The 21,036-nt window shown below is 30.7% G+C and overlaps 1 protein-coding gene across 1 annotated transcript in view; it reads left to right on the top strand.

Moving 5' to 3' along the window:
* Window positions 1-20,835, top strand: part of LOC106641897 (neuropeptides capa receptor) — a 617,109-nt gene extending 596,274 nt beyond the window's left edge. The window contains exon 6 of the mRNA XM_089598482.1: window positions 20,426-20,835. Coding sequence (XP_089454608.1) covers window positions 20,426-20,667 — 242 coding nt within the window. The 3' untranslated portion in view covers window positions 20,668-20,835. The remainder of the gene's footprint in view (window positions 1-20,425) is intronic.
* Window positions 20,836-21,036: the final 201 nt, after the last annotated feature.

Raw genomic sequence — 21,036 nt, 5'->3', positions numbered from 1 at the left:
CCAAATGTAGATCTGTGATATTTTGAAAATTAGAAAATATAACAGATTTTGACTTATGTGTGTATCCAAATGATTTACTAGATAATATATCAAGTCTCACATATTTACACAAATAATCACACTATGTTGATTCAATGGTTTTTTCCTGACTACATTGATCAAAAGATGTAGGATAGAGCCCTTGCGAAATTTGAAAAAATTGTATGGAATCATAAATTCTTAGGCTGCTACAATATTATATTAGAAAAGTCACTGATATTTTCTTTTAAGAAAAATATCACCGTTTGGCGTTGGTTTTTCCTTCACTAAGCTATCTAAATTGCGTGCACTTGTCAATTTGTATTGACGAAACAAACATTTGGAATATTTAAACATCATACTTAAAGCTTACAAATCTACGTTGTAAATACGTAAATAAATTAAAAAGTTAACTGTAACGTACGTATGTATAGGAAAGATTCTAGGCTCTCTTTCCTTACATCTTGTAGTAAGGGATAAGGCCAGGATAAGGCGAGAGTGAGCAAGGATAAAAGCTTTCGGAGGAGTACTAAGAGTCTTGAAAGGGAATACACGTGCAACTTTAGCTTATAAAAACGATACCTCGAATAAAGTTCCATAACGTAAAAAGTGTTGATCATTTTTATCACACACATCTTAACCAGTCTCTTGTCCTTATAACAGACTTGGTGCCAAGTGTGAAGTTCAGTAAGAGTCGGAATTTTTTAGAACGAAGTTCTTTATGTCGCGTACTGGGGGGGGGGGAGGGCTGGAATTTTAAAAACAACAGATTTCTATGAAACAGAAGTCGCTTACCGCAAGTCTCTTCCTCCTAATTCATTGTATTTCACCCCTTACCCCGTCGCCCTCACCATCAGTCTCCTACTCACTTTCCCTCTTCCTATATCTTTCAACCCTGATGCGCTAGTCTCCTGCACACCTCGGCCCACCACTCCCGTTCACACTCCCAAGAAATTAATTTTTGAACGAATTTTAATTTTGTTTTCTCAGAATAATTTTTATTTAACTTTGAATTTTTTTCTTCTACAACTCTAAAAAAAAAACTTTCCAAGAAAGAGATTTGAACCTTCAACGTCCTGCATACGAGTTGAATACCTTACCCACTCTGTTACAAGTGCTGTCAACTTTAAAGTTTCGATTTCTTGTACTTATCGTGTGGTTCATAACTTATTATGCATTCACTGATATCATTTAATTAATGGTAAATTATTTATTTGATTATTTATTATAATGAAGTTCTTTACATCGCGTGCTTGGGGGGCTGGAAGTTTTAAAACGACAGAATTCCATAAAACGGAAGTCGCTTAGTAGAAGTCTCTTCCACCTAAAAAAAAATTTTTTTTCCAAATAATAAATTAAAAAAAACAAAAATTAAATTAGCATAAATATTGTTATGTAGATTAAATCGAATAAGGCGCGTTATTATTCATTAAATATTGGTATTTTATGCACTTAATGCATCAAAAACCGACCAATTTTTTTTGGAAACCTGATGTTTTTTTGGCATTAAAATAATGCTAATAATTACTGTTATAAATAAATTATTTGATAAATAAAAAAGTTATTATAGTAAACATATACAATAGAGCTGCAGAACGTATCAATGGTTTTTATTCGACAAACAAATTATGTTACAATGTCACAAAATTATATCAACATAGTAATTTATTAAATCAATAATGAATAAATTATGTAAGATCATTATATATGTATGTTTCAAGTAACATATCATTCTAATGGTTTTTAAGGGCGATTATTTTGAATTTGATAAACAAATATTGGCAAAATGTCATTAAATAGTTCTATAAAAATAAAACAAAGATCGTATTAATTGTTTATACCATTGCAAAAAAATTAATAAAAGAAAATGATTTAAAAAAAATTTATGTACAGAAATTCAATGAAAAAAATGTAAGCAAAATGCAATGATAAGCAATTAAAAATAAAGAAAAAGGTATTGAATCAAAATTAAAAAATTTAATAAAAAAAAATGAAAATAAGTAATTATAAAGTGATGAGAAAAATGAAATAGAAAATAATATGAAAAATAACTAGAAAATGAAATAAAAAAAAAGGAATGAAATCAGAAAAGACTTTAAAACATGAAATAAAATGAGAAAAAAAATGAAAATGGAAATGAAATGAAAATACACGAAATAAAATTTTAAAAAATGAAAAAAACGAAATGCATTAAAAAAAAAAAAATCAAACTACAAAAAGTAATAGAATTAAATATGAAAAAAAAATGAAATAAAACCAAAAAAAAATGAAAAAATACAATGGAATAAAAAACAAAAATGAAATAGAAAAAAGGAATTAAAAGAAAAGATTAAATAAAAAATAAAAAAAAAATGAAATAAAGGAAATACAAGAAAATGAGAAAAAAAATAATGAAATGAAATATAAAAAAAAGTAAATCAAGAAATGATAAAAAAAAAATAAAACAAGAAATAAAAAAAAATAAAGGAAATTAAAAAACAAACCAGGGGTCACGAGAACCATAGGAAGAACCAAACTCTATAAGAATAAGTACTGCATTCATGTAGTTCAGTAAAACGAAAACTTCTGGGCTCATCTCATGTTTAAAGAACTTCGTTCTTACCGTGGGTCCCATGACCCATTTATTTTCTTATTTTTCTCGTTTCAAAAAAATAAAATTCCGCCGAGAAACTTACATAGTATAGTGCCACGAGAATAAGACGATTACACATTGAGAGGCCAAAGATCTAATCAAAGACGATAAGACTGGCCATAGCTTACCAAAAAGCGACTGAACACTTTTCCCTTAGATTAACTCTATTCGGAACAGTCCGAGAATTTCTTTGGAAACTTTCAAACAGATATAGTAGTATAAGATCAACTCAGACACGTTAATGGCAAATGACAACAAAATTAGAAGTCAATAGAGGACTACAGTGGGAGGGTATAACATCTGTACAATAGGTTAAAAATGCTACACTACTCAAACCCAAGCCTGTTGCCAATTCAAAAGCAAGTTTTAAAAAAAGATGTAGAAGCAGAGGTAATAAAACAATTCACGTATAGCCTGAACCTAACATTCAAGTGTACAAGTTTAAACCCTAGAACTCTCTGAGAAGCAATAATAGAGGCACTAAAAATCAAAAGCCACTTTAGTTTACTGCACGCAATACCAGTCAGTGCACTGTCCATATAAAGTAAGGCCACAACCAGGTGGTGACCTCTAGTTAATCTTGCAAGAAAATAAATAATACGTGAGAAATCCCGAGTGGGGCACATGGAGCGACATTGGAAAATGAAAAACGCTGTATATACTTCAACGACTGAACTGGGAATTCGATTTGAGAATGCCAGAAACTACTAGCGTTCATAAACTACAGAAAGGCTTCAAGAGACAATTGGAAAGAATTTAAAAAAATTGTAATTATTTTCAGAAACCAGGGCACTACGTGACAGACTGCCATACTCACAGACGAGGTAATGAAAATGAATGCAGGCAGCAAGGTGGTAGACAAAATAAACCTAAAAAATATACATGGAACAACGATAATAACTAGTTATAACAAAGGTACTTATTTTTCTATTTATTTGAAAAATCAACGGGCAAGAGCTCTATACAATGTTTAACACAATTTAGTGGTAACACAAGGTTACAATCTATCATCCACGCTTATAAATAACGATCATGTCAACCATCGTCCCACACACTACATCAGCAAACTTTTAAAGGCTATAAAATTACTTGCATTTCTAATCTCAGCAGGAAGAGATTTCCATACTTTTCTGAGGTGAGACAACGCAGAGCTGTGTAGATAATTGCGCACTGTATTGGTTTCGAGCAAAGATCTTACATTTCTTAAAGTATAATTACAATCTTGAGATACAAATAATAAAGTGACCGACACACAATCAACATCTCCTGCAAGTAATTCAAACATAAAACAACAGTCGTTATAGTTATGAAGCTGACGAACATCTAATAGGTCATCTCTAACTAAATACGCCAGTAATCGTGATTAATTGGCGACATGGGAAACCCACTTCTAAACGACACAAATATCCAAAATCTATGATGTATTTCTTTAATCTTATATATCGCTTGTTGTCAATATGGTCTTTAGATCTGGGAGTAATACAATAGGTGAGGCAATAAAAGGGTCTTATACAGACACACCAGTGTACACACAATAGTAAAACTCCTACAGCTTCTTATCAAGAATCTAAAGGCCTTGTATGCCACTGACAAAACAGAGCTAATTTATTTGGCAAAAGTAAAAGAGTCCTTGAAGAGGCCACCTTCATCAGAAATGTTAGTCAGTCTTATCAGCGATGAGTAGTTCAGAGCATAGTCATGAAGTACGACCTCCCTAGACCTACAGAATAAAATTACAGCACATTTCGAATTGAAATAGGCCTATTATTTTTAACACAAGCCTTTTTACCCTTTTTTTAATACAGTAATAATCTGAGACACTTTCTAACACTGCGGCATGCAACTAGTTGCCAATGGTTGGTTAAACAAAATCATAAGAAGCTCTGAGGTATAGACTGAAATATTTTCAATAATAATTATAATAATGACAATTATAACTATCACAATAACTATAAAGCTAAAATGATAATGACGAATCAAGAAATGCAGGCACTTACTATAATAATCACAGTCATGATAATCAGCACAGTTATAACAGCAGAGAATTTCATCCATTTAACAAATACGAAAGTAGTGAATACATGAATCAAAACCGTAGGAAAAACTATGATAAAGATCGTACCAGAAGTGATAAACTTTCACCAAACATACCTTTACAACAAAAAGGGGCATATAAGCCTAGCAATAGCAGACAAATTGGTGGCCTTAAACTAACAAGATGTTTGGTATAGTTCCCGAAAGTCGAACATGAACTAGACAGAGAGAGAGACAAAAAGAAGCGTGTCTAGCAAGGAAAAGTGAGCAAGAGAAGGGCTGCCGACGACGGAGCAAGAAATAGTAGAGGTTAAAGTGTACTACAACTACTCCTACACACTTCTACACAGCAGCACGGAAAACGTACAGAAAAAGGCAGGAAAGTATGCAAAAAGGGTAATTGGACAAAAATGGACACAAATGTAGAGAATGACGAATCCAAGCTTTCCAAATGGGACAAAGAAATAGGGCAAATTCTCAAAATAATTATCAAACTTACGAGAACAGAGCATAGGCTATTGATCTAGTAACGGGACCCACAGTTAGAGAATGGAAAGGCAACTTTTTATGCAGATATAGGAGCAGAGATTTCAATTTCAAAGGAAAATTTTCTAAGCATCAACAAGCTGATGGGCAGTTAGTATTAAATAACTATTATTGCCGTAACTCATAGATTACGCAAAACATTGGGCACAGTACAAGCTCAACTGCATAGATTATATAGCACAATACCTATAGTCCCCATAACTTCCCAATTGACGTGGATGAAGTGTAGGGTAGGATACTTTTAAGTAATATCGGGGCCAGATAAGCGACAGTAACAATATGATTCAATGACATAGAGATAGCACTGTTAAGGCTGGAGTGTTTTAAGCTACCTGCAACATTAGAAAAAAATATAAACGTTTGAATGAAAAAAGCAGGAATAAAGCAAAAAAAGTACTGCATAACAGTACACGTAAGCTACTCTTGCAGAATTGCATCCACGAAAAACGTACATAAAGATTTTCCGGGTGCGAGGAACCTTGTCACCAGAGCTGCATTGAAGCTCAGCTTTAAAAACTCTGACAGCGACGCGAACACCTTAGAAAAAATGCATTTTCCCCATATATCACAGAGAAATAAAAAAAATTTTGTTGTGTTAAACGAAAAACAGCAAAAAGCCCTAAACCAAATTAGTAAATACGTTAACGCATCTACGGTGTTGAGTGTGGAAATAAACAAATAATACCTGTATGATCTTTTCCCTTAAATCTGATCGCATTAAAGAAGAGAGAGGAGGAATAGCAGGAAAATATCCTATTAAAACGTGTAAGATAAAAAATACTAGAAAAATATTAGGACACACGGTAAAATGTCAATGTAAAATACATTACCGTAAAATAAGTCACACCTTAAAACTTAACTTGACTAAAACATAAGTACATATAAAGCGATCGACCGTCAAACTACCTGACTCCACAATGTTCTTGAATATATTATATGATCTTGCATGCAAGATTAGGTGCACAATATTATAAACTGCATTTCACGTACTCAATAACCCACTCATGCCCACATAAATGCTGATGTGAAATAGAAAACAGCGTAATAAAACATATTTGTGATAGGAAAATTTCGAACAAGGAAAGAATATTCATATTGATAATGATACTTAAATGGTCAACAATAAGTATAAAAAAGGAGGGCAAGAGAATAAAACGATACGTGCATTTTTATATATGTAATATATAAAGAGCTCACAACAGCTCAACACTGAACTAAAAAAGGGAAAAAGAAAAATTAGAAGATACGGTACATACGGTAATGCAATGAAACAGATAGCTATTGATGAGATATAAATAATATCAGGATAGGTACTCAGCGCAAGGAATAAAACGCATGATCGTGGGCAAAAACCAGGGCTTACATCAAATAGCTAAAAGTTTCATACATAGCAGGATTAGTAATTGCAAGAAGGGGACTTCTTTTACTTACATATAAGAACCTCCTGTATCAGCGGGCCCTACTATAAATATGTTACAGAATGATTACAGGAAAGCAAAGGACTCCAGAAGAAATACAAGAATTAGCAAAAGTTCAGAACACGCCAATAGTACAACTCCAAGCAGAGAGGGGACTACAGCCCTCTAGACGCGTAGTTGAGTTGCCGTTGGCCATGACACGTGATCAAAATTCGCCAAAAAATAAGTATGAGCACCGGGAGTCGTTCAACTATATTTGGAGCGCAGTCCATTGGATAAGACCAAAAAAGAGCTTTTTTTTCTAAAATATTCAATAAGGAGAGAGTAATGTAAAACTTATTTGTATAAAAAAAAATAAACAAAAATATTAAAAAATTTATCGTTGATCATGCGACGTAAGATAAATCAACAAGAGAAATAGTAAGTAAGAGCACTGGAAGTCCCTCTACTGTATCGAGAAGCGGAATCAATAGGACGAAGACATAAAGGAATTTTCTTTTCTCTGTATAACATGATGACAAGAAATTTGTATGATAATTGTTTTTTGATGAATAAATGAATAAGAAATAAACACATGTAAAGGGTGAAATGAATATTCTATCTAAAATAACGTAATGGATAATTCTAAAGGTATTATATGGCATGTAAGAAAAAAACTTAATGTAAAGTAGTAATAAGCAGATGCCTTGCTCACAGAAACGTCATGCATACTTGCAGTATAAGACAAAGCAAATCCGTAATCAATATTGTTATACATTTGGCACACCATGAAAAAAGACAGAATGATAAGCAGGGCAAAAATATTTATGTGAGGAGAACAGTGGTTTCTTACGATGGAATGAAAAGATGAGTGTAAAATACTAAACTATACAAACAGCAGATAACAGGATACACTACAGCTCACGCACGCACGCACACAAGCGCACAGAGAGAGAGAGAGAGAGATACAGACAGACAAAATTGCAAACAAATCCGCATACTCAACACTGTGACAAGTCAGCGTCATCGACGGTGACGACATCACAGCATCAGACGTGTATTCGTAATCGTAAGCATTAAAAATATGCGTACTTTTTACTGTTGTAATAATTTTTTTTGGAATTATACTTTCTTCCATATCCACGTAATGAACAAAATCGTCTATGATGAAGAATTTTTATGTTTATTTTATATAACATTAACATTCATATACATTTTTTAAAATAAAAAACCATCTTCCAAATCTGACAAATCGATAACAGTAACAACTTTGTTCAATATATCATCAGTCTTAGAATACTTAAAGTAACAGCATAGTTTTCTATGTAATAGAAAAAAAAAATATTTTTTTTTTTAATATAGATTTTAAATTAAAATATCTTTAAAAAGGGTTTTTCAATTATTATTTATTTTTAATGTTACGAATATAAAATTAGAGGAGGCATAATAATGTTACTTAGGAGCCATTTATCGTGAGTGCATCAGCCGATGGCAAAGGTCGACAAAGGTAGTGAACGGTAGGCAATCAGCGTCAGTAGGTGACAAGCAGAAGCAATAAGCATCTACGATGCAGTTGCCGTCTGTTCTCTCACGGTTGTGTACTTTTGATTTATGTTGCCAGCTAATCCCTCTCTTGTTGACACTGTTTAACACGGTTTGCTGCTATTTGCCGGTACCTTTTCTCAACTGTAATCACGTAAACACTGTTTTTTTGCAGAGAAAAGTCTGTAGCAAGCTTTTTTTTTCTTCGTATACGATCACTGCTTTTTGTAATGGGTTTCGAGTACGGCTGCTGCTAGTGCTGATACTGATCGTCTTTTTTTTTGAGCTCAACTCGATCGTGGAACATTTTCAGATTCTCGATTGCTTAAGAACTTTTTTAAACAATAATAAAACTGCCAAATGACTTAAAACTTCTTGAGAAAGAAGTTCTTCTTCCATACTTTTTTATTGGAGATGCAGCCTATCCTCTCATGGACGTGCTCGTGAAATCATACCGTGAAGAGAAGTTAAATGCAGATCAAGAATATTTTAACGTGAGATTATCTAGAGCAAAACGAGTAGTAGTGTGTGCATTTGGCATTATGACTCAAAAATGGAGAATACTCTTGACTACGATACATTAAAAACCAGATGTAGTAAGGTAAACTTAACTGTGGTTCCGTGGCAAGAAATAAATTGAAAAAAATTTTTTTAATCTCATCCCATCAAATACAAATCCAAAAAGCACACACTGATCTTAACATTATGATGTTAATTTTTTAAAATATATCATTTCTTAAGTAGAGAACAAGATTCAACATTCTAGGTAATTTTGTTTTAATAAGCAAATCTTTTGTACTCCTCAGTTGACAAGAGTGAATAAACAATATTGAAAAGCCTTATACGTACTTAAATTAATGCTAGGCACTTACAAATGTGTTTTTATGTTTTTATACTTGTGACTTTCTCCTTCTTTTGTATTATGCCTACAGTGACTTTACCGCATATAACTTTGATAGTTTAAATGTTTTCAAGTTTTCACAATGATTATATACAATTATTAGTATTTTTTTTTCATTGAAAGTTTTAGCGACTAGCCTTTATATAATAAAAATATTATAAATCCACACGACTGCAGAAAAAAATACTTACTAGCATACTTGTTTCCAAGTTCAGCTACAACTTTATCCCAAGCCTTACTACGATAATGCGAGTTTTTGTAATTTTGATCTATTTTTCCATAAGAAAGGTCTTTTCATGATTGCACTGATAAGGATCTCTTCTTTGGCAATACTTATCACTAGAGGTTTGTTGCACACTTTCTTAAATTTTCTCACTTTCTTGATTGTAGAAAAAATGTAACGTGGTAGTATAAGATACCTCGTCAATTTCCGATAATAACTTCTGACAGCTCGTCAAGCTCATCAAAAAAGAATGATCAGCATCAGCAGTAGCAGCAGCCGTACTCGAATCCCACGACAAAAAGCAGTGATCGTACACAAAGAAAAAAAAGCTTGCTACCAGAGATTAGTAGGGAGATTGCTGACTGCCATGCTACGGAGTGTGCCCACTTTTTTCCAGTGGTTTGAGCGCCTCGCTGTGGCCAAGCGGCCGAACCAGGCGCACATTTTTTTTTTTATTTGCGAAGCACGGTATAGGGGTATGAGAAAAGTGGATTTGCGTGGAAATGTCTATATAGGCGCACATTTTGGAGACGCGTGGAAGGGGTATACCGAATGTGCGCCTACGAGGAGAGGAGTGGAAATTTTGGCTATATAGCTGTATATATCTGAACGCACAGCCAAAGCAAGTGACGATACGAGTTTTTCTTTTTTGAGAGTCTTTTGACTCTGCAACAAAGTACTATGTATATATTTAACTGACTTGCTCTCGCTCTGGCTTCAATGATATCTATAAATCTTATTAAATTAAATCGTGGAACTAAATGCTCATTAAATATATACACAGATATTTGATTTCAATACATTATTTTTTAACTTTCCCGTACTCTTAAAATTCTCAAATCCATTTATGTTTTTAAAAAATTAACCACTAATTTATTAATTTCACACATCCTAATTGCTGTAAACTGTAGGACAAGCTCCGGAGAATATCCATGAACAAATGTGACTTCGAAAGAGTCACCTTCCGTCCTTCGGATAGCTAAGATGGTTAAGGCTTATGCCCCTTTATAGATTGTTTTGCACTTAAGGGTTCAAATCCACTTCATGGTAGATATTTTAATTTATTTTTTTTTTTTATTCAATGTATCATTTTGTCTTCATTTCTTTTACTTATGTTTCGTTAAAAATATATATTTATATATATGAAGTCAACATTTTTTTTCGGATACATCAAAACAAGTTAAATTAATATTGTTACTTTGATACAAGGCAATTCTATAATTTTATAATACTAAAATAACTTTTCAGTATTTTAACATAATTTGTGTATTCTAAAACTCCTAAGAAATTGTGAACATCCTATATACGACAAAAAAAGCCGCCCATTTACTGCTATTTACTTAATGTTGAAATTTTAATCAGTTATAATATTTAATGAACACAATACGAAATAGTTTTGTAAATATTTTAAAACTGTTTCCAAATCTTTAATAAGGTGTGCTATTCTTATTTATTTTTAGACAGCCAGAAGAACAATAATAAATGAAACAATTCGATGACTAAGTTATAAAATTTATTCGGCAAGATTCTGAGACTAAACATTTTTTGTAATACCGCAGTATTTTGTTAAAAACAAAAAAAAAGTAAATTACCTTTAAGGGTGATGATTGTAATAAACATATTTTTAGGCTGTAGATTATAAAGGAAGTCTAATTATTTACATTGAATGCAGGAGAAGCATTGTAATACTTTTAACAACTAGACCATCGGGTGAGTGAAAGAAAGAGTCTTTTTAGAGTAAAAGTCAAGAAAGAGCCTTTTTAAATTTTCAGGCAGAATGAAGTCCTCTTAAACTAAAAGAAAAAGCCTTTTTATACAGAGGTACACTAACACTTAGGTGTCAGCGTTGATTGGTATAATTAAGCCCAACGAAGCGTCGCTCAAGATTATTCTTCGACATTTTTGAGTTCTTATTTTCTTCTCACCCAGCTCTCGGTTGGTCTCGTACCCCTGTACGAATCCACTTATTTATTCTATACTAGAGAGCAAAACGAGGAGTTTAACAAAAAGATATCGATGCCTTTTTAACTAATTTGCTTACTTCTATTTTGAGGTAGTAATGTATATATTTTTATAGATCAATTATATATATACACACATAAATGTAGTACCAACTTAAAATCGGAGAAATAAAAATTAAAGGCTCTTTCTTATATTCAGTTAGAAAAGGCTCTTTTACGCCTATTACTCTGAGAAGACTCTTTATTATGCTAACGTGATGACTTATTTAGAATTAGGAATTGTGAAAACTAAAAAAATTTTTTAACTACAAATTTCTATTTTAGTAAAAACTGAGTCTGGGTCTATTTCTGCTAGCAAAAACTTCGATTAAGTTACGGGGGATGTTGTGATATTTCATTGTTTTAAGAAATTTCTAAAAAAATTCGTATAGGTATGTTTTAGTATCATAAATAACGTATTTAAATTTCAAAGAGCCTAGATACACCATTTTTGAGAAATAAAATCGCGAAATTGGCCACTTATACACATGCTTTCAGATTGACTTGTCAGAAAATGCACGGTTTTACTCATAACTTTTGAGATTTTCTTAAGAATCTTTGAAAAAATCAAATTGTAAGTGCTTATTAAAGTTGTAATAAGTATACTTAAATTGGGGAAGCCTAGCTTTACAGTTTTTAAAATATAACAGTTTAAAGTCCAGTTACAACGTTACTAGAATACCTATATAGTGGTACAGTCCGAGGCGAAAGTTAGGTTAATTTGTTGTTTTAACGTTTGTGTTTACTTTTCTGGGGCGTTTTCTGTTTCATACACCTAATTTTTAAATTACTTACCTGTTTTGTTAAAAATAATCACAACAAAGACATTTCTAACACGAAAATTCAATTTTGAAATTGACTGTACCACGACAACCCCCTCGAAATAGTATCAACATATACATTTGTAGTGCAAAATCTTCAAAAAATCTACAGTTTTCTGAAAAATCGACCAATTATTTATTCTAGTTTTCCCGTTTATTCTTAAAATCGTGAAGTATTTAAACTATTATTGTTTACTGTATTTAAGTGCATACTTCTTTATGATTAATTAATTCAGCTATGATTCTCAAAAATTAATATGTAGAGCTATGAAAAAAGCATTTTAAAGATTTTATTGTTAAGCTACTCGTCGTGAAAGTTCCGCGAACTTTTTAATAAAAGCAACCTATGTCACACGTGGTGAAAGATACCGACAATGTGGTTGTTACTATAACTACAAAAGAAAAAAAAAATTAGCTGCTTTGCGTTGTGTGGCAAGAGGTGTTTTTTGATGGTTTATCTTATCAACTACAAACAATTGAATAAATTTATGCAAATCATTGTGTGTTGCATACGATGTAAAATTAATTGATCGATTGCTATTTTTGAAAGAACAATTTCAATTGGGAAATTTTAATATTTTGTAAAGTTATTCATCTATAAAAATATCTATAGTACCACCTTCAAAACAGAGGAAAAAAAATTTTTGTTAACCGTACATGATTTACGCACTGTCAAAAATTTTGGTAACTATTTCTGAAAAATTACAATAACAATTAATTATAGGTAAAAAGATTAATTGCTTACACAGAATACAAATTTGTTTCTTAAACCATACTCTGAGTTACAAGTGGTTAAAACTAGTATGTGTTGAATAAAAAAAGCTTAGTTCAGTCTCTGTAAGACTCTTTAATCTAAAATACGCACTATTTATAAAGACCAAAGAATCTACTTTCATGTTTGTACATATATATGTAGTACGAATTTTGTCAACGCAATAACCACAAGGTATTGATAAGGAATGTAAATATAAGCACAAAAATATAATATATGTACGTAGTTAAATATTCACGTATAGTTGAATGTAAGTTGAACTTTTCTGGTAATGATCATATTTAATATAATCGTAATAAAAGTATGAGTTTTCTTCTGCCTTCGGCTTTTTTTTGTCGTCAATAGGATGTTTACAATTTCTTAGAAGTTTTAGAATACACAAATTATGTTAAAATACTTAAAAGTTATTTTAGTATTATAAAATTATAGAATTGCCTTGTATCAAAGTAATAATATTAATTTTATTTTTTTTTTATGTATCCGTAAAAAAATGTTGACTGCATATATATAAAAACATATTTTTAACGAAACATAAATAAAAGAAATGAGGCCAAAATGATACATTGAATAAAAAAATAAAAAAAAAATAAAAATATTTACCATAAAGTGGATTTGAACCCTTAAGTGCAAAACAATCTATAAAGGGGCATAAGCCTTAACCATCTTAGCTATCCGGAGGAAGGAAGGTGACTTTTTCGAAGTCACATATGTTCATGGATATCCTCCGGAGCTTGTCCTACAGTTTACAGCAATTAGGATGTGTAAAATTAATAAATTAGTGGTTAATTTTTTGAAAACATAAATGGATTTGGGTATTTTAAGAGTACGGGAAAGTTAAAAAATAATGTATTGAAATTAAAATTTTGTGTATATAATTAATGATCATTTAGTTCCACGATTTAATTAAATAAGATTTATAGATAACATTGAAGCCAGAGCGAGAGCAAGTCAGTTAAATATATACACAGTACTTAGTTGCAGAGTCAAAAGACTTTAAAAAAAGAAAAACTCGTATCGTCACTTGCTTTGGCTGTGCGTTCAGATATATACAGCTATGTAGCTAACATTTCCACTCCTCTTCTCGTAGGCGCACATTCGGTATACCCCTTCCACGCGTCTCCAAAATGTGCGCCTATATGGACATTTCCACGCGAATCCACTCTTTTCATAACCTTATACCGTGCTTCGAAAAAAAAAAAAATGTGTGAATGGTTCGGCCGCTTGTCCGCAGCGGGGCGCTGGAACCACGGGAAAAAAGTGGGCACACTCCGTAGCATGGCAGTCAGCAATCTTCTTATAAATCTCTGTTGCTACGTACTTTTTTTCACAAAAAAACAGTGCTTACGTGGTTACAGTTGAGAAAAGGCACTGGCAAATGGCAGCAAAACAAGAGAGGGATTAGCTGGCAACATTAACCAAAAGTACGCAAACGTGAGAGAGCAGACGGCAACAGCAGTGCAGCTGCTAATTGTTTTTGCTTGCCACCTACTGGCGCTGGTTGCCTTCCATTCACTACCTTTACTGACATTTGCCGTCAGCTGCTGAACACACTGTAAATGGGGAATTATGGATTTTCTGTAAAAAACTGCTTTTATGGTGGATTTTGTGGGAATTCTCAATTAAATAATATTTCTGAACAGACTCGTGTCATAATGCTACCTGTTTAGTTTAAAAAGTTTACAGCTTTATTTATGTTTTAGAAGATATTTTATGTAATTAAAGTTAAAAAAATTATGAAAATGGTTAAATAGAAGATACAAAAATACGGATACAAAAAAATCGTATGTTTTTCGTACAAACAAAGTTTTGATATTACATTTTTGTTTGTACAATACATTTTTTACTTTACATTTAATTTCATTATATGGAATAAGGCCTGAAAAGCTCTAAAAATAATAAATGAAACGTTACATACTCTATGAAATACAAAAATTTTTCTTAGACTTTTTCAAATACTCTCCGATCGTAAAACACTTAATCAGTGTATGGGCTTTAAACAACCATCAAATAATTATTTCTTACTATTAATTTTGTATTTCAAAACGAAATGTTTATATTTATTTAACTAACAAATAAACATCATAATTGTAATCACCAATGAGAGGCCGAAAAGGAAAAACATTCAATGTTCCAGAAAAACTGTTGAAAAGAGTACTAGTGTAAGAATAGTTTATTGAAATTCTTTTCAAGCTAGCAGCGTTATACTTACGATTTGTACTGAATATACTTATTTTTTTAACTATCTCAAGTTCTTCTTATGTTAAGAATTTTTTTCTCATTTATTTTTAATAACGTATAGATTCAAATGCTTATAATTTTGTATGTTCACTATTGAAGTGCTTCTTAAAATTATTCCGTTGAGACATGAACTCTTTACAATTCAAAAGATAGCTTCTGTTATTATCATGGATACAAGACGTCAAAAAAAATGTTTGTTTTTTAAATAATAATTCACAAATCATAAGTTCTTTGAAATTTCTTTCTACTTTCTTAGTCATAAATACAGTGCCTTTCGTATTTTATCATTTTCTTTCGCTTGTTGTACTGGAAATATTTATTATAATGTATTTTTTAGTAAACTCTACACGAACATTTATTTTTGTAAGCCATTAAACAGTATTTACAGTTTACAGGTAACTAGATTCAGAATAAAATGTCAAATTATTACTTTCCTTTCTGACTGATCCATATTCTGAGATATGTTATATTTTATACATTTAGGGTGAGATTACATGGAGTCTGGCAGTCTACAGACTGGCACAATCGCGCTAAGTTTAAATTATGTTTAAATTATAACATCTCAGAATATTTTAGTAAAATGAAGAAAAAATTGTAATTATTGTCATAACAGAATAAAGGCTTAGTTACAATCAATTTCATTTACAACAAAACGTGTCAAATATTATTTTATAACTTTTTTTATAGATTTATGTTAACATCGCATAGTCGGTCAGTAGGGTCACTGATGTAACCTGGTATGTATAACAATATGTAACTGTGACAAAACGTTTTTCGTTGCCTTTTTTTTCATAAATATTAGTTAATACAGAAATGCAAATGTATTACGATAATTATTTCTTTGCTTACGTAACAGGTTTTAAATATTAATATTGAAACATATTTGAAACTTAGCGTGATTCTGCCAGTCTGCAGACTGCCAGACTCCATGTAATCTCACCCTTATATTATTTTCTAAAAATTAAATTACAAGCATTATTGTCTTAAAAAAGTTGGGCTAACATATTTTTATTAACTCTATATATTCTTATTTGATTGTATATTTAACTATTTGTTCTTTACCAGGTATATTTCTTCATATTTTGTATTTGATTGCGTTTATAATTTCAGTTAATTTATTATACAAATGTTATAATGAAGCAAGTATTAACATTAGTTACATTTGACAAATAAGGATTTGATGTATGTAATATATAAAGTAATTAAATATTACTTACAGTTATATTTCCTATAGTTAATTACAAAGTCATTAAGTACTTTCTAATTTACTCTTATATTTTAACAATTTGTAACCACAGTCTTTAAAGTTATCTAGAGCTTTAAGTTTTAATTTTCATCCCCGTGATTAGTTTTGCTTTCATATTACATTTAAATATTTCTCTTACTTTCAATCATATTCTTCTGCATGATTTACGTCTGAGATATTAATATTATTCTAACAGTGTTTAAAACTTTTGTTGGAAAATTTATGTATATTTTATCATCAGATTTATTGTTATCTTTATATGCTGCTTCATTTACACTCCGATCAATTATAGTTTGTCGGTTAATATAATTTGATATTTAATTATTTATAAAATATGTATGTTTATAATTTATTCCTTAAACCTTACTTTTAAATTTAAATTTGATTTCTTAACAAATGTTTTATGTCAAAAATTATTCTTTCGCCATTTTTTGAGAACGATGAATGACGTTACATTCCCATTTCATAGTTTGAATAATTATTTTAAGAAATTATAATCATTCGAACGAAGATCATTTTTTAAACGAAATATTTTAAATAATGGAAAAAAAAATGACAGAAATAATTACCTGAAAATGGCTCCCTCAAACCCATTGTTTGTTAGGTTTAGTATCATTGCATCAGTCTTAAAAAGTTAGATCAACTACTTGTAAAGCTTTTTTTTGAATCATTGAAGCTTCATTCTAAATACTATCAATCTTTAACTTAAACTTCTATTTCATCTTAACTTCCAAATGGTTACCTTATTGCCATAGGATAAACTCTAATTCGAACATTCTAATTCGAAACAAATTTTTGAGTAACTGGGTATAGTAAAGAAAAAAATTTAATTTCTGGATTCCTATCATTCTGATCAATGGGTAATAAATATAGATTAAATGTGTAGCTGGAGCTTGAAAGATTAGTTGCAGTTGATTGAGCTTTTATTGTCATCTTACATTATTATTGTCATCTTTGTTTGATTCAGCGTTATTTTTCGATTGTATGTTGAGCATCTAAAAGCAGATTTTGAATTGAGTACAATCTTTTTGCCAGAAAAATTAGACACCTCATGTGTCTTAAAAGTTACGGATTTCTGGCTAAAGTTATAAGTTGCCGGTGTAGTTAGAATTTAATATGTTTTATTATTAATCTGTACTGGTCTAGAATTTTTTGGATAATTTTGACCAAGAGATATTACTATTATAGTAGAGAAGTCAATATTTAATGTAATAGTGGAAATCTCTGGTTTAAAAAAAAACTTAGAGAGTAAAAAGACCTTTGCCCACTCAATTTTACCCATTGAGGAAAGTGCTAGATATACACTTGTAAATAAATACAGACATGATCATTTTACTTGCTCTCTCCTTACCAAGTAGACGCGATTTAAGTCCACTCCCAGTCTAATATAAATAACTCTTAGTGAGCCTCTGAAGTATTGGCGTTTGAATCTTTTTCTAATGTGTATTTTGAGTAGTTTGTTCTGTTGGTACATTAATTTAACTTGGCATAAGGAATCGCTTTTTCAGTGGTATTGGAGCACTTGATTTGAAACTAACAGAATTGTGGGGTAATGTACTGTTAGATTTAGATGAAAAATCTTTGATTGAAATTTTCAATGATTTTTTTCGGCTTTATTGGGACGCGGGCTCTTCCTTGCCTTTATCAATCACTACCAGCCATACGTTTATTTAAGGAACTGGGACTAGCCTCTTTCACAAAGATGCGTTATATACAAAAACGACCCCATTTTGGATCCACTTTAACGTATCTTTTGCTCATTGCAAGAATCAATAACTGATTCCGGTCTTACTCCTCACTCGTTTTGAGGTTTTATACGTGGTTGTCAGACTCAAAACAGTGTTGACTACATGAATGATTAGTATTTTATTGTAGAAATCAAAATATATGCATACCAACAACGTTTTGATATTGAGAACGACAACTTGGTAATAAGATGCATGACTATTTATTGACATAATTAATTACACAAATCAATATTTCGCTGGTTCTGCTGACAGCCTCTTCAGGGGTTTTTTTCCAACTCATATAAGTACTGCACAGACATGTCAATTGATGTATTAATTGATATGTCTGCGCCGTCCTTGAATGACTTTTGGAGAAAAATGTTTCTGATTTTTCTGATTATTATATAATTTAATTTTAAAGACATGACTGTTATTATAACTTAGTTAAGTTGTTGTAATATATGGACGAGATTCTAGGCACCATGGGTGTCCTGATTACCAGCTGAATTAGCACCTACATGATCTCTAATCCTCAAGAGGCTGTCAGCAGGACAGCGAGATATTGATTTGTGTAATTGATTATGTCAATAAATAGTCACGATTCTTAATATCCGGTTGTAGTTCTTAATATTGTTTATAATGACAAAGTAGAAAGTGAAAGGAGTGCATGGATAATCATAAATTACGTTTTAGTTATAAACGTCATCATTCCCTATTTCATACAAGCTCCTCTTTATATTTAAATTAGGTAATGGACCATTAGACTTTTGTCGCAACCTAGCTTGAGCTACGACTACGAGCTCATCTTGTGGCAAGTGTTCTGTGTTGCTTTTACATGAGATGCATTCTTGTAATGTGAGATACTTTTGAAACACAATCAAATGTGAGAGTAAATTTTTAATAAATATATGTTACATGTTTTAGTTGTACTAGGCAAATAATGAAATTAGTTCAAAAGAGGAATTATTGTCAGTATAAATGCTAGTTTTAAATCACAGTACTGTTACAACTTATTCCTTTACCTTTGAAAATAAATCTAAAATTAAATACTTTTAATTTACTTTGTACAAATAAATAGCAAAACTGAAAAGTAGATTTTTTTTATTAAAAAATTCTAATCTTTATCTTACTGTGTACATATAATACGAATTCATATCAAACAGTGAAATACTAACCATAACATATTAATAAAATAATTGCACACTTTACTTTTACCTTCTATTTGCATTAATTTAATACATATTGGAGTAAGGATAAAGTTAAAAAAAAAATCAATCTAGATTATCTATTGTTTTCTTTTTAATCCAAATTTGCCACTACGAAGTCTACAATGATTTATTTTACTTTAAATTTAACAACTAAAAGAGAAAAGGTCATAAATACTGTTTGCTAAATAAAAGCTTTTAATTTTAAAAATATTAAGAATGTCTACGATTACTATTAAAATAAATTTAATCTCATTCTAGTTATTTCTGCTAGGTAATGACACCCTTGCTTCATGAATAATTTACTGCTTGAAATAAGTCATTTTAAGGATGATAATTTTCGATACTGTCACAGTAGTTATGATAATACTATTGTGATCGCTAATCGCCCTAAAAAGAATATTTCACTGTAGTATCTATATTTTATGATTTTTTTATTACTTGGTCTTTATTATTAGACTAAAATCTTATTTATATATGTACGTATTTTAAAGCAATGAAGTCATGGAGTTTTTACGTACTGCAGAAATTTTTAATTTCACGTAGTCTGTTCTATTTTTTGCCAGACAACGGGTATCGAGAATAGAGGTATTATTACATGATCGGGAGTGACAGCTTTTTGATGTTTTTTTATTTTAAAAACGTACATATTTTTAAATTTTTTCGTAGGCTTTTACCGTAAGAATAGTGTTTTCCATTTTTACGAGCCATTTTTTCAGTAAGCTTACATTTTTTAACAATTACAATGGCAATATTTTTTCTTGCTGTTCTTTCGCCAACTTTATATTTCATGAATCTTGTAAATAAAGTTTTTTATAAGGAATTTCAGGCTTTGTAAGGGTAAGAAATGGCATAACTTGAGTTCAAAAAATTATAATTTTATCAATTGGGGTACATCTGCACGATTCTAAATCATGTAATATTTTGTATGACATCTACTGTGAGCTACTCATAATTTATCATAGTTCTTAGAAATCATAACCTTCTGAGATTTATTAAAAAGTTTTATTAATACAAGTTCTTTTTCTATAGTTAAAATTTTTATTCTTATGTACTATTGTTATTAAATTTTTTAGTAATTATTTGAGCTACATTTATATAAGTAAAGATAATTATTTTACAGGTTCAGTCGTACTTACTTTTATGATATGTTGGGCACCATTCCACATCCAGAGATTACTTTATATTTATGGACAAGATACAGATTACTATCCTGACATGAATGAATGGTTATATATATTCAGCGGGTGTTTTTATTATTTAAACACTGCAATTAATCCTTTACTTTACAATTTAATGAGTACTCGATTTCGTAAAGCTTACAAACAAATATTTAACTGTTCAAAAAGTGTTAATGATCTTTAAACTATTGTATGGCATTGTGTTGTACTGTATCAAATTTTAGAAATTACCATACCAGAGTTGTAATATTCTCTGTATAACGACGTCTACTATTTAATCCTTTTTTTCCTTACAGCGCTTTAAACGTCCTCAAAAACGTAGGGTCTTACTTAATCTACACAATTTATAAAAGTTAAAAATACGGTTTCTTGATGTAATAAAAAAATGTATCGAACAAGACTTGTTGGATCAGGATTAGTTGTGCATATTATTGAAAATAAATAAAAGATTTATTGTTAAAAATAATCTAAATTGGAGTGAAAAAATACATTTTCCAAATTGACTATTTCCCTGCTTAGGCCAGCCCTATAGAGTCCATTCAGAGACTTATCT

This window comes from Copidosoma floridanum, unplaced genomic scaffold (assembly GCF_036245765.1).
Source record: "Copidosoma floridanum isolate Cflo_tuat_1 unplaced genomic scaffold, Cflo_Japanese_pri ptg000006l, whole genome shotgun sequence".
Classification (NCBI taxonomy): domain Eukaryota; kingdom Metazoa; phylum Arthropoda; class Insecta; order Hymenoptera; family Encyrtidae; genus Copidosoma; species Copidosoma floridanum.
Note: the sequence above shows the minus strand (reverse complement) of the source record. Positions and strands in the feature narration are given on the sequence as shown.